We start from the raw sequence: 13,158 nt of genomic DNA, 5'->3' as shown, positions 1-13,158 counted from the left end.
CTGCACCCTCCAGCCAGCAGAGAGCTGGCTACTCGCAGTGGCACGTCTCCACATCATCTGCCCAGACCTTCTGTTTTCTTTTCTGTTTTTAGGTAAAGGTAGGGAATTACTAAAAGTTACTTGTTTTTCAGTTACAAGATTGCATGGGTTGGTTGTGTTGCTCTTAGGAAGGGTTCCTAACAGTAGGTGCCTAGTTTCTTCATTATCTCTCTATTGAAGAGCAGAGAGTTACTTTTCTTAGTTCTTAATAATTATCCATACTTACTAACACACACCAAGGATTCTCTGAATGTCCCTAACTGTCCTCAACATAGCTAAGGACTTTCTGAAAGTTAATTTAGACTAACTCATCTGATCTTTCCTTGAATACTTTACTGAAACAAGTGACATTTAAACTAGGTTATATTTTTTTTCTGACTTGTTCTCAGTTGACTGTTAAATAATGCTTGCTTTCTTTATATCAATATATCCCGTTTTTGGTCTTTGTTATTCTCAGTGAGAGACGGTAATGAGTTTTGTTCTCAGGGTCCTCTCTGTTTCAGTGTACTTTTCTGACATCTACGGACACTCGTTGACAAATGGCATTACACCAAAAGACTTCACATTTTTGCTTCATGTCATGTTTTACTCAGCATCTCAAAGGACAGCAACTGACATCGCTTTCCTTGAAGGACAGATGTTTCTTGCTTTTCGGAGTGTTTTTATATGTCTGTCCAGGAAGGTAGCACATCTTTGTAAGATCCACCTTTACTATAAAATTCAGTGTAGAAGCATCTAGAAGAGTGCAGTGTTCACAGCAAGCTCCTGGGTTAGACAGCTTGGTAGTTAGATTCTCAGGAGCCTAGTAGGGTGGATCTGACTTTGAGCCACAGGGTAGTTTTGTTCTTGTTTTTTCATGTAGGATCTTCCTAGTTTTGGGGGTTGGATGCTGACGGGCAAACATACCCCAGTCTTGTGAAGTCATTTGTTCTGCTCCTCTTGAAATTTGTTTGTAATAGTATTTTATTTCCAGGTGCCAGTTCTCTTAATTAAGTTTGTACATTTGAGACCAGTAACAACCAAACTAGTTTTTTCCATCTTCAAAATGAGAAAGTTGTTTTTCCACTTTCATTACCTCGTGCATTCAGTCACCAGTTGTCACTCTTTGAGTTCTTGCATTCTTGTGGTTATCGTTGTTTCCCACTGGTTCTTGAGTGCTTATGTAATGTGTGGGGGGTCAGATTTGACAAGGAAGATGTACAGTTGTCCAGTGATGGTACTCTAACCAAAGATGTCTCTTTTTCATTCCAAATCACCCAGAGAAACATGTTTCTATCTTGTTCTGTAAATTACTAAGTGATTTATGCCCATATCTCAGTTTTATGCATGTGCCTCCATTTAAGAAATAAAACATTTTTGCTCTTTAGCATGCTGGACTATGACACAGAGAACCTGAACTCTGAAGAAATCTATAGTTCTCTGCGGGGAGTTACAGAAGCCATTGAAAAGTTTAGTTTCCGAAGCCAAGAAGATCTGAATGAGCCAATTAAGCGCGATGGCAAAAAGGACTGTGATATCGTAAGTATCTTCAGGCTAACAGAGAACTAAGTATTGATTAATTGATGGTTACTTAATCTTCTGAACACCGACCACCAAGGTTACAGAGCTTCATCGTTATTTTTATCCTGTACTTAGAATAAGTATTTTTAGAGGCCCAAGGCAAATTTACAAAAATTCAGAAAAGTCACCGTGACTATCTTTGCAAAGAATATCAAATGTCCTTTTCTCAGTTTACTTTTGTTTATCCCATATTTTGTTCCTACTATGTGCATAAAATGGTGACCCTGAAACAGACACCAGCCTCCTGGCAGCTTGTGGGAGAGCCAGGCTAGCAAGCACAAGATGGTGGTGCAGTGGATGTGGTCAGGACTCACACCCACAAGCCTGGTGCTAAGAAAGCTGCTGCAGAGGTGGTATGGCCCTCTGGGGTGACTTGACGGTCAGGAGTCTGTCAGCAGGAGCGTCATAGTCAGGCAGGGCCTGTGTGAAGGTCAGGAGAGGAGAGCAGCCCAGAGTTTGTTCGTATTCATTATGGCTGAAATGGAGAGTGGGTGGACCATGTTGTTGGGGAGGTTTTCAAAGAAGAGCCTCAGAGGTCAGCTCAAGAAGAGCCCACAAACTAGAGGAATTTCTAGCCTGTTCCTTGACTTTGTCCTGGGGACAATGGAGAGTCTTTGAAGGATTTTTAAGCAGGGAAGTGGCATGGTCCCACTTAACTTTAGAAAGATTGCTGTCACTAGAGGAGGATGGAGAATAATTCTGGAGGAAGTGACAGGGCAAGAACAGAAACAGAAGAGTCTGAAGTCAGAGCTGGTGCCATTCAGTGGTGCCATTCAAGGATATGGTGACCTCTTGGGGTCATAGTAAATTCAGCTGTGGGTGTGTGAACGGTAGGACCTGTGAAAGAAGCAAGCCTCATGGTCATTAGGTCAAGATGCCAGTCAGGAGTGTCAGCCAGTGCCTGAGGGCAGAGGAGTGGCTTGATGGTAGTGAAAAGAACAGGGAGTCAAATCCCAGGTGAGGTTAAGGACAGAATCCCAAGGACAAGTGATGCCAAGAGAATGAACCAGGGAGCCTGTGGTTATGGGAGGTGGGCAAACTGTTGAGGAAGGACTTTCTAGACAAAGAGGTAACAGGTCAGAGGTGGAATAAATTGGTGCCAATGGATTCTTTAAAACTATTTGCATTAAATATTTAATTCTGTTTAAACCTAAATTATATGAAATATGCATTTACTTCAAAATGTTTTAATGTAGAATCAAGAGCTTTTCTTTGAGAATGAGGCCATTGTTTGGACTTCCATGTTTTTTATCTTAAGTAACTTTATACACAATAGACTATAATTTCCAAATTCAGTTTCTTCCAGGAGTTAATTGGCTTTTGAAGGCATAGTTCAGTGCAGAGATGAGAATGGATACCAGACTACAGTGGGTTGAGGAAGCACATAGAGAAACTGGGAAGAGATGGGGTTCATTCAAGGGGCTTTTCAGGTGGGAGAGACTGACCTAAAAATCTCTGTTTATACCATGGAAGGGAGCAGATGACTCATGAATACAGAGCCTTCAGGATGTGGGGCATGAGATGTGGGCCCAGGTGGAGCAATTGGCCTTAGCCAGGAAGGAGAAAGGGTGGGCGTGTGGGGAGGACAGGGACTGTGTTCCCACTGCGGCTCCTGCTCTGAAGCTTGGGGCTTGGGGTGGGGAGGAGAATGAGAGGTATCTCCAAAAGCCCCCCTGGGAGTGAGGGGATCTGACTGAGGAAACGGAAGTCCTGTCAATACAGTAGAGAGCCTAGGAAAACAGAGCTCTACCAGGGATTACTTTATCCAGTTATAACTGTAACATATGCCCAATGTATATTTAGATAATGGAAAGAAAAGAAGTTGCTGTCTCTAGATATAGCCACAGTTATTTTGTTCCTGTGTGTGTGTGTGTGTGTGTGTGTGTAATATTGTTTTTATAAAAATGCCATCAGGTTCCTTTTTGGTTCATAAGAATGACAATGAGAACAGTAGATGTGGAACAGTAGACTTGAAGGGCCTGCTATATTCCAGAGGTGGGGCTGTTCCTGAGTGAGGATGTGACTAGAAAAGGTAGAGTGAAAAGTAACAGTAGAGCCAAAAAAAATCACACTATTGTGTGAGCTGTACAGATGTGCCTTCCTCTAAACCTAGTTATGTTGTCAACACATGACCCATCTGACGTGGGGGGGGGGGGATATCATATTGTGTGTCCTGCTTGGCACAGGACATAAGTGCTTTCCCCATTGGTATTCCTCTGTGTGAACTTTTATGGTTGCGTGATAATTCAGCATGTGTATGGGACGTGTACCCAGTGGCCCATTTTGGAACATTTAGGTGATGTATAATTTTTCACCAAACAAACCACAGTGAACATGGAAAGAAGTGAAGCTTGATGGGAAGAAGTAAAGAGGGCAAAGCTTGAGAAGCCTCACATTACCACAGACTGATGGAGTAGAAGGACTGGGATGAGAGAGTACAGGACTAGAGAGTCAGGGGGGTGAGAGGCTGAATGCACTGTGGTCGTCCTCAGAATCCGTAAATCACTTTTTTTGTTGTTGTTTTTTTGGTACCTCAGATTGAACCCAAAGGTGCCTAAACACTAAGCCGCATCTCAGCCCTTTTTATTTTTTATTTGGAGGCAGGGTCTCACTAAGTTACGTAGGGCCTTGCTAGATTTTGAGTCTGGCTTTGAACCTGCAGTCCTCCGGCAGGTGTGCACCACTGCTACAGCTCTTCCATACCCTTTAACTCATCCTTAGGTTGCTTACAATACCTAATACAATGTGACTGCTGTGTAAATAATTGTTATACTGTATCGTCTAGAGAATAGAGATGAGAAAATGAAGTCTGTACGTGTCCATTACAGATGCAGGGTTTTTATCTGAATAGCTTTGACCTATAGCTGGTTGAGTCCACAGATGTGGAACAGTAGACTTGAAGGGCCTGCTGTATTCCAGAGGTGGGGCTGTTCCTGAGTGAGGATGTGACTAGAAAAGGTAGAGTGAAAAGTAACAGTAGAGCCAAAAAAAATCAAAGTGTAGGGCTAGGGTGTGGCTCAGGGGGAGAGCACTTGTCTCATGAACCTGGCTCCCGTCCCCAGCACTGCAAAGAGTTGAGGAAGTTTGCAGTCCAGCATCTTCATCATAATTACTAACTGGTTAGCTGAGAAGCTGAGGTAGGGCAAAACTGCATTGAGTGTAGAAGTCAGGAGTATGTCTCCCAGAGCTGAATGAGCAGACCCAGCCTGGACGGGGGAGGACCACAGAACGAACGTCCCATCCAGTGGGAGCACAACTCATATGAGGAGAAACAAGATTGTCACACATGGAGGAAAGTCCCCCCTAATGAGTAATCACAGAGTACAAGGCATGGATATTGAAGTCCTATTCTGCTTTTAAGTAGACATCATTTAATGGTAGAAAGATTATAAGAAACTAGGGCGATATTGGTGGCTTGGAAAAGTGATATAGTTGTTTTAGAATATATATAGCAAATTTGATTTTCATATCCTTTACCCAATAATCTGTGTTAAATAAGGAACTCGGCAAAAGAAAATTATTTATTTCCACAAAGTTGTGTATTTAACATTATTTACATAGCAAAAAACAAACCTTTTTTTAATATAGAAGGGGAATAGTTGTGTTAATCTTATTAAAAAACAAATAAATATAAATTAGTGATATGATTAAACATGATGGCTACAAAACTTTATTCACACATGAAATGCTTATGGAGTAAGGAAAGCAAGATATAAACTGCTACATACCCTGGGGTTCCTCCACCCTGCATAAAGTCCACATATAGACCAAGAGTGGGGTGATAAATATGAAACAAAAGTAAGATTTTATTATTGTTAAAGGTGATTAGAACTAGGATTGTGTAGCATTATTTTTTAAATGTCTGAAGTTATTTAAATCTCTTTCCTTTAATAAAAGGTGTTTTCATTATAGTAGCAATCTATTTTTTAAAAGAATTTGCAAAGAAAAAATTAAAATCATCTCTGAATTGTCTTTTACTCAGTAACTGCTATTGAGATATGATTATATCTTTTTAGTCTTAATTTGTTTAGGCCTATGCATATATTATATCCTTTATCTTAATTAAATCGGTATAAAATTATTTGTGGCTGTTAAAAGCTAAATGTTTATCAGCTTTTTCACTAGGTATATATCCAAAAGAATTGAAAGCAAGGTTTTAAACATGTATTTATATACCAGTGTTGATAGCAGAATTATCCACAGTAGACAAAAAGTAGAAACAACCCATATGTCCATCAACAGATGCATGAATAAAGAAAACATGATATATATAGACAATGGAATATTATTCAGCCTTAAAAAGGGATGGAACCTGATATGTGCTATACCTGGTTGAATCTTGAAAAACATGCTGAGTAAAACAGGCAAAACAGTCACAAAATGAAAATATTTTATAATTCCCTTTATTTGTAGAAAAATTCATAGAGACAGAAAATAGAATAGAGGTTATGGAGTGGGGAAAGAAGGGAAAGGAAGTTATTTTTTAGTGGGTGTAGAGTTTTTATTGGGAATGATGCAAAGGTTTTGGGTGTACATAGTGATGATGTTTACACAACATCACGAGTGTATTTAATGTCACCAAATCGTACATTCACAAGTGTTTAACTATGAGAAAAACAAGCAAGTGCATAAGCACAAAATGAGAGAGATGTCTCGTCAGCAGCAGCCCAAGGAAAATGTTGCCTTGCAGTCCCCAGGGTGGTCTGGCTGCCTGGGAGCATGTCCCCCGTACTTTGGCAGTCAGTGTCTGGGTGAGAGAGCCTGTCCCACTGCCGTTGGTCAGCACAGACTGGCTCGGTTACAGTGCCACCCTGCAGAGGGGGCTAGCCAGGCCATTGTGCCTCAGGAGAGGCCCCTAGGGATAGAGGGGCCAAGACATGGTGTGGGGCCATCAGAAGACTGGGGCTTTGGTTTTTCAAAGACAGTTCTTACAGTATTCTTAGGGGAAAAAAACAGAACTCAGAAAATAACAAAGATTAATTCTTTGACCCTGAGTCAGAACTATCCAGAGGAGAAGTGCCTCTGCCCAGGAGGTGCTGAGGTCCCCCTCGGTGGAGGTGACCGCTGTTGTCTGGCCCAGCCTCATGGATACATACAGGAACTGACCAGGGGGCTGGAGAGCCTTAGGCTTAGTGATCGCAGCCGGAAGTGTCTCTTGGGGGACTTTGGCAGGGCATCTGTGAGAGGCCTCACCCTGGTCTGGGACACACAGACCTCACTGTCACACATGAGGGTCCTCGAGTACTGGTCATGGAGGGCACGGCTTTCCCTTCCCAAGATTCTTCGGAATGTCATGGAATCAATCCCTTGGAAATGCTCGAGTACAACCAATCCCCAAATAACAGAGTAAAGTAGATTTAAGTGTAAGTGGATGACTGGGTGGACACAACAATCCTAAAGGTATTCCCCTTTACAGTAGCTTATGAGATGCTCCTAGCTGTTCTTTTGTCAGTGGCCAGGTTTCCAATGAAAATCTCTGGCCCTAGTAGTATTTCTGGGCATTCAAAAAAACCTGTGTTGACAGTCCCAGAAGGGAACTGACTGTGTGCTGTGTTCCAGGTGTCCCGTGATGGAGGAGCTGCCTCGCCAGCCACCGAGGGCCGGGGAGGCAGTGAAGGGGAGGGAGGCAGGACAGCTCTGGACAACAAGACCTCCCTCCTCAACACCCAGCCTCCGCGCGCCTTCCCAGGGCCGCGTGCACGGGAGTACAACCCGTATCCCTACTCAGACACCATCAACGCCTATGACAAGACCGCCCTGAAGGAGGCCGTGTTTGACGATGACATGGAGCAGCTCAGAGATGGTTTGTCTCTTTGCTTGGTTGCACTTCATCCAGAAATGCCTTCCCTTTTGTCTGACCATCCCTGAGCGTACTGATCAATTATAAATGGAAATACTGGGTCTGTGCTGTTCAGTTATTGGCTCAGACTCCACTTACTGAATCCTGACCTGTGCTTAGGCATGCGAGCACGCAGTGGACAAAGCCTCAGCAGTTCCGGCCCTCTGCACACTTGCAGTCTGGTATGGAGACACCAGGAATAAATAATCACACCAACTGTGTAAAATCGCAGCCGGGACAGCTATGCAGAGAAGGCCAGCTAGCTCCACCACTGGGGAGACATCATGAGGAAGCCAGGCCTGAGTGGGCAGGAGCTGATGGGGAGGACATCCTAGCACAGAGCTCAGTGCACAGTGTCTGGGAAGGCCTTGATGACCTCTGCCCTCCCAGCTCCCTCAGCCATGGAAATGAGATCAGAAATACCCTCAAAGGCTCCCCTCTTCTCTCCCAGTAATCCTTTAAGCAGCCCTCCCTGAGCTGTGCCATGGTGAGAGGGAGGCCAGGTAGCATCCCACGGAACGCTTGCCTTACCATGTGTGTGTGTGGTGCTGAACAGAGTACTCATCTCACTGAAATAGAGGCCTTCTTTCCCAGTTTGCATATTAAGAAACTGAGGCTCAGAAAGGTTATGTTTCTTGCATAAAATATAACATAGGTAGTCCGCAGTAGAACTAGCCTGGGTTTTTCCTTACTCCCATATGAAGACCAATGTCCAAAGACTAGTGGTAGAGGGCCCTGGATTCAACCCCAGCACCAGAAAAATAAAAGAAAAAAGATCAGTGTTTATTATTAAGTAACAAGTGAGTAAGAATGTATAGGTTTGAGGGTATATTTTTAACCTAGAGCTTACTTTTATCATTTTTTACCTCACTTGTCATGTTCACTTGTTTTATTTCCACTTCATAGTGACTTTTAAAATTTTACATATATCCTAGCCAGGTTAGTTAGGTGGTGCATGCCTATAAACCCAGTGACTTGGGAGATCGAGGCAGGAGGATTGAAAGTTCAAGGCCAGCCTGGGCAACTTAGTGAGACCCTGTCTCAAAATTAAATATAACAAGGGCTGAGGATGTAGTAGTCCCGCACCCCCCCCAAAAAAAAGAACAAAAGAAATTATGTGTGTATGTCTTATGTCAAAGCCTACTGTTTTATTTTTGAGTGAATAACTGAGAACCCTAAATTAGAACACTAAGCAATTAACATCCACTCGCCTGCCTTCTGTACGTTCTGAAGTGTGAGGGCCTGGGTGGCCCAAGCCTGTTGGGTAGCAGGCTCACAGTGATCACACGAGTATGAGAGGAGGGCTATGGGAAGGGCATATGCCAGATTCAGAGACACAAGGAGAGAGAGGGATCAACAGTGACAGATGTTGGGTTTGAAAAGAAGTCCTTCAGTGGTCCAGGAGTTGGAGAACAGACCCTGCTGGCTGTCCACTGCCACTGCGGTGTGTAGGCACTCAGCATCTGCCTGAGCACTGTTCCCTGGGCAGTGGGCTCAAGGTGTGGAGTGTCTGTGACTGTGTTTTCTGGGAGAAGTGGCCTGTTCATTGCTTGTAGAATTGGAACATCATTTACCTTATCCATTATTGATTTTGATTAAGGTCGAATCGAGATTAGAATATCAGTTATTATTTATCTACCAACTGTGTACTAAAAGGCTTAAAGAAAAAGGTGGGATGGCGAGGGGGAAGTGACAAGCTTCTTTGAACAATTTAAACTTCCTTGTGTGCTTTTCTTCCTAATGTCAGAAGCTAAAGAAATATGCAAATATACATTTCAGTAGTTCTTTATATTTGCTTGATTTGTCTGTTTTTCTCTCTCTTTAAAGTTGCATATTCAGAATTGAGTCTCTTAAACAAACATGGAAAGAGAAAGGATAGGTCTTTCTACCGGTTCTATGATTCAGGGCCTTGCAAGTAACTGTTCTAAGAGATCTTGTGCAGGCTGTCCTGTCTGAACAGACAGTCTCTAAATAGTGCAGACACCTTTTTTGATATTTGTTCACTGTGCTGGTTCCCAAACTGTGGACATTCAAAGGAAACACCTTAGAGATGATGGTGACCTAGAATACAGGTGTACTGGAGTGGGTCAGTCCTGCAGTGGAACAGAGTTTGGGAAAAGAATGCAGTCAAGAAGAGGCTTTTGGTTGGGTGTGGACTTTCGGAGGGATCTAGTATTTTCTCTGTCTAAAATTAAAGGGAAAAGATGGCAAGGAAAGGCAGAGACACCAAGAACTGCACTGGACAGCTGTCATGGCCTGGGAAGGTCTGCAGGGCTGGGGGAGAGCACAAAGGGAAAGGCACAGGATATGGGGAGAAGGCGAGGATTGCAGGAGCCCTGTGGCCAGCGTTTCCTCCTGAGGTGACATCTGTCATGTGTTTTTCCCCAGTGCCCATTGACCATTCTGACCTGGTGGCTGACCTGCTGAAAGAACTGTCCAACCACAACGAGCGGGTGGAGGAGCGGAAAGGTGCCCTGCTAGAGCTGCTCAAGATCACCAGGGAAGACAGCCTGGGCGTCTGGGAGGAGCACTTCAAGACCATCCTGCTGCTGCTGCTGGAGACCCTTGGAGACAAAGATGTGAGGCGCTGACTTGTCCCCACACAGCCCTTTTCCATGTGGCAGGTTTTGATGTCCTTTGCTGAGGAGGTGTTGGCTTCTGCTTTCATTTCTGGATTGCACTCCTAGTTGACCTCAAAACATTTATTCAGTTTTCACATAGTTTAAGGTAACATGTTTATTAGTTACAGGCCTCTGCTTCTCTAACTGGGTTTGCAGTAGTTGAGGGAAACTCATTCTTGCATCTAGTTACTTTGATACAGAATTGCTTAAAACTTTATTAGAATAGAATGTGTCTCTTGGGATGCATCTTCTTCCTTGTGAATTCATTTCTGTTTTACATGGAATGGAGAAGTAGAAGGGTTTATTTTTTTTAAAGACTCTTAAATATTGCATCCCCTGAAACTCCATCTTGGTTCACCTTACTTGTGTTCACAGTTCCTCTCAGTAATCTGGGTCAGTCAAGTGACAGTTGCATCACTGTGACTCCTATAGTATTTGTTTTAAAGACCCTCTTCATGCTAGGACACTTGAAGGTGACATACTAGGTACTTGTGACATGAATAGATGTTGGGAATTGCCAGAATTAAACTTTTTAGAAGTAAAAATCCATCCCTCCACATTGGCCTTGTGTAGGTTAGCAAAAACAGCTACAGTGTGTGTGTGGTGAGAAGCTAGTTGGGCAGGACTGGGAGAAGCTAACCAGGCCTGGCCCAGGGTCATCGTGATGGTGACTCGTGTGACAGAGGAGGAAAAGAGGGTGGCTTACTCAGTGCTTGGGGGTAAGGATAGTAAGATTGAAGAAGGGTAGCGAGAGGTCTGCACTAACTTCTTTACATCCAGTACTGGCTGGGGAAACAGTCGTGCTTAGCTGGGCTCCATCAGGAGGTGAAATGATGGCCCGTGGAGAGCAGGTGGTCGTGTGTTCGTGTGCAAATTGTACAGTTGAGTGACAAGGAATCAGGATGTACTTCTTGGCTGTGTTTGGTGTAAACTCCATTCTCTTTTCTTGAGATTAGCCGTCTGTTTGGGATGGCTTTCCTCCAGACACATGACTCGGGCCTTAAACAACTCCGGGCCTGTACCCATCATGATCTCATCACATAGAAGGTCAGGCATACCAGCAGGTCTGCAGCTGTCTCTCAAGAGTTCACAGGCCATGCCCAGGAAAGGGCTAGATGCTTTGTGTCTGTCCTTTGGTATACTTTACAGAAGCGTAATTTCTATCCTGAAGTCTCAGGCAATCCAGCAATCCCCAGGGAACTGATAATGAACTTGGAGGTGTCATCCTCATTTGGTCTGCAGTTCAAAGCTCATTCAAGAAGCCTCTGTGGTTCCTCCTAGGGCTGGGTCTGGGATGCACCGTGCCATACAGTGCCTGCCCGCCTAGAGCTAACTGTCTAGAGAGTCCCTGTCAAGTAAACCATGCAGTCTGGGTAGAGGGGTCTTTGAAATGCCGGGGAACCCAGAACTAGGCGCTGGGCCTGGCGGACCCTGGAGCTGGTATGGCTCCTCAAGCGTGTGTATTGTTACTGAGGGTTGCGTTTCCTCTCGTACCCAGCATTCAATTCGAGCACTGGCATTGCGAGTTTTACGGGAAATTCTGAGAAACCAGCCTGCAAGATTCAAAAACTACGCTGAGCTGACGATCATGAAGACTCTGGAAGCCCACAAAGACTCCCACAAGGAGGTGAGCCAGGGCTGCTGAACAGATGGGGCTGGGGGAACAGGTGGTTTGGGAGAGAGGACAGGGAAAGAGAGTCTCTCCCTCTAACTCAGCCCATGGTACAGTGTGAAGTTTCCATCGCCATCATTATGGCTGAGCAGTGGGCACATTTAAAATGCCAGCAAAGCATCCCTCTGGTTCTCCGGCCCCAGGACTCCAACTGCTTGTTGGAGAGCAGGCAGGATGTGTGTCCACACTGCACATGTGTCACAGACAGTGGCTTCTTGGCGGACACCTGGCTGATGCTCGTCGACTTGTTCAGTACCTGTGGCTCGACAGTCCCGTGAGTGGCTGGAGGCCCACAGAAAGTGGGCATCCATCCTAAACAAAGGAGTTTAGCAGCACCCTTCAATAACAGGACTGTGGGAAACAAACTTTGTAAATTTAGAACGTTAGAAAATTTAAAATGACTTTGACCCCAATGAGACATAATTGCTTCCTCGGATTACTCTCTTGGCTCTCACTTGATCCTTTTATAAGCAGGTTTGTGGATTAAGGGACTTGGGATTAGAACAGGTCTATGGAAAGAAGGAAACCCTAGGATTGAGGATGTAACCCAGTGGCAGAACACTGGGTTTGGACCCCAGCACCACAAAAGAACAAAATCCAAAGAATGAGACTCTAAATAGAGTGTTTCTCTTTGACAGTGGCTACTTGAACAGTGGTGGTTTTGACCTCTCTAGTCACTAACTTGTGGCTCAGCAAGGGCAGCATCCCCTGCTCTGGCTTGGCATGCCTCCACCTGCTAGTCCTAGCACAACTCCGAGTCCATAGGCAGGAGCTGTGTTTTCCAGCTAATAACTTGTGTTCCAAAACCTGACCTGGTTGTGTGATGGCGAGAATCAATAACGTGTGAACAAAACACTTCCATTTACAATGGTGCACTTAAAAATGAGGATTGGATATGCTAATATAATCAACCAAAGTTCTCCCAGATGAGAAAGGAGGATCCCAGAGAAGCCTGCCCAGCAGTGAACCAGGTCTTGGTCTCTTGTAAGCGACAGCTGGCCTGTGCGACTTGATTTCTTTTTTAAAATCATAATAGCTTGTCCTTCAAAAAATGAAGTGAAATTGATTTTCTTTTTTACCTGGATGATAATGGTTGCTTTCATAGTAAAGGACATGTTTGAATGGAAGATTAAAGTGAAATCATAAGCTCGCAACAGTATATTGGCACGTACTGACTATTCCATTGCAGGGTGTCTGTCTTTAAACCAGATCTTGACAATAAGAAGTATTAGGTAATAGAATTAAATCATCTGTCTGCTATTTACTGTTTTCTTGGGATATTTTGTTTTTTCCCTGCAAAATGAGTCATCTAGAAGAGAAAGCTCTTCTGGATGCAACGCCCTTATATTGACCAAAGGAAAAGCAGGAAATCTCCTGCCTCAAATAAATGCAGCAACTCTGTGTGAAGGTGGAATTCTTGAAACCCG

The 13,158-nt window shown here is 44.1% G+C and overlaps 1 protein-coding gene across 27 annotated transcripts in view; it reads left to right on the top strand.

The window, feature by feature from the left end:
• Nucleotides 1-13,158, top strand: part of Clasp1 (cytoplasmic linker associated protein 1) — a 259,501-nt gene that overhangs the window by 222,216 nt on the left and 24,127 nt on the right. For all 27 annotated transcript variants that reach the window (XM_048812118.1, XM_048812111.1, XM_048812104.1 and 24 more), the window contains 4 exons: nucleotides 1,407-1,557; nucleotides 7,159-7,402; nucleotides 9,827-10,017; nucleotides 11,558-11,686. In XM_048812118.1, coding sequence (XP_048668075.1) covers nucleotides 1,407-1,557; nucleotides 7,159-7,402; nucleotides 9,827-10,017; nucleotides 11,558-11,686 — 715 coding nt within the window. The remainder of the gene's footprint in view (nucleotides 1-1,406; nucleotides 1,558-7,158; nucleotides 7,403-9,826; nucleotides 10,018-11,557; nucleotides 11,687-13,158) is intronic.

This window comes from Marmota marmota, unplaced genomic scaffold (genome assembly GCF_001458135.2).
Source record: "Marmota marmota marmota unplaced genomic scaffold, marMar, whole genome shotgun sequence".
In the NCBI taxonomy this organism is placed as follows: Eukaryota; Metazoa; Chordata; class Mammalia; order Rodentia; family Sciuridae; genus Marmota; species Marmota marmota.
The sequence above is the reverse complement of the archived record's forward strand: the minus strand, read 5'-3'. Positions and strand labels throughout refer to the sequence as shown.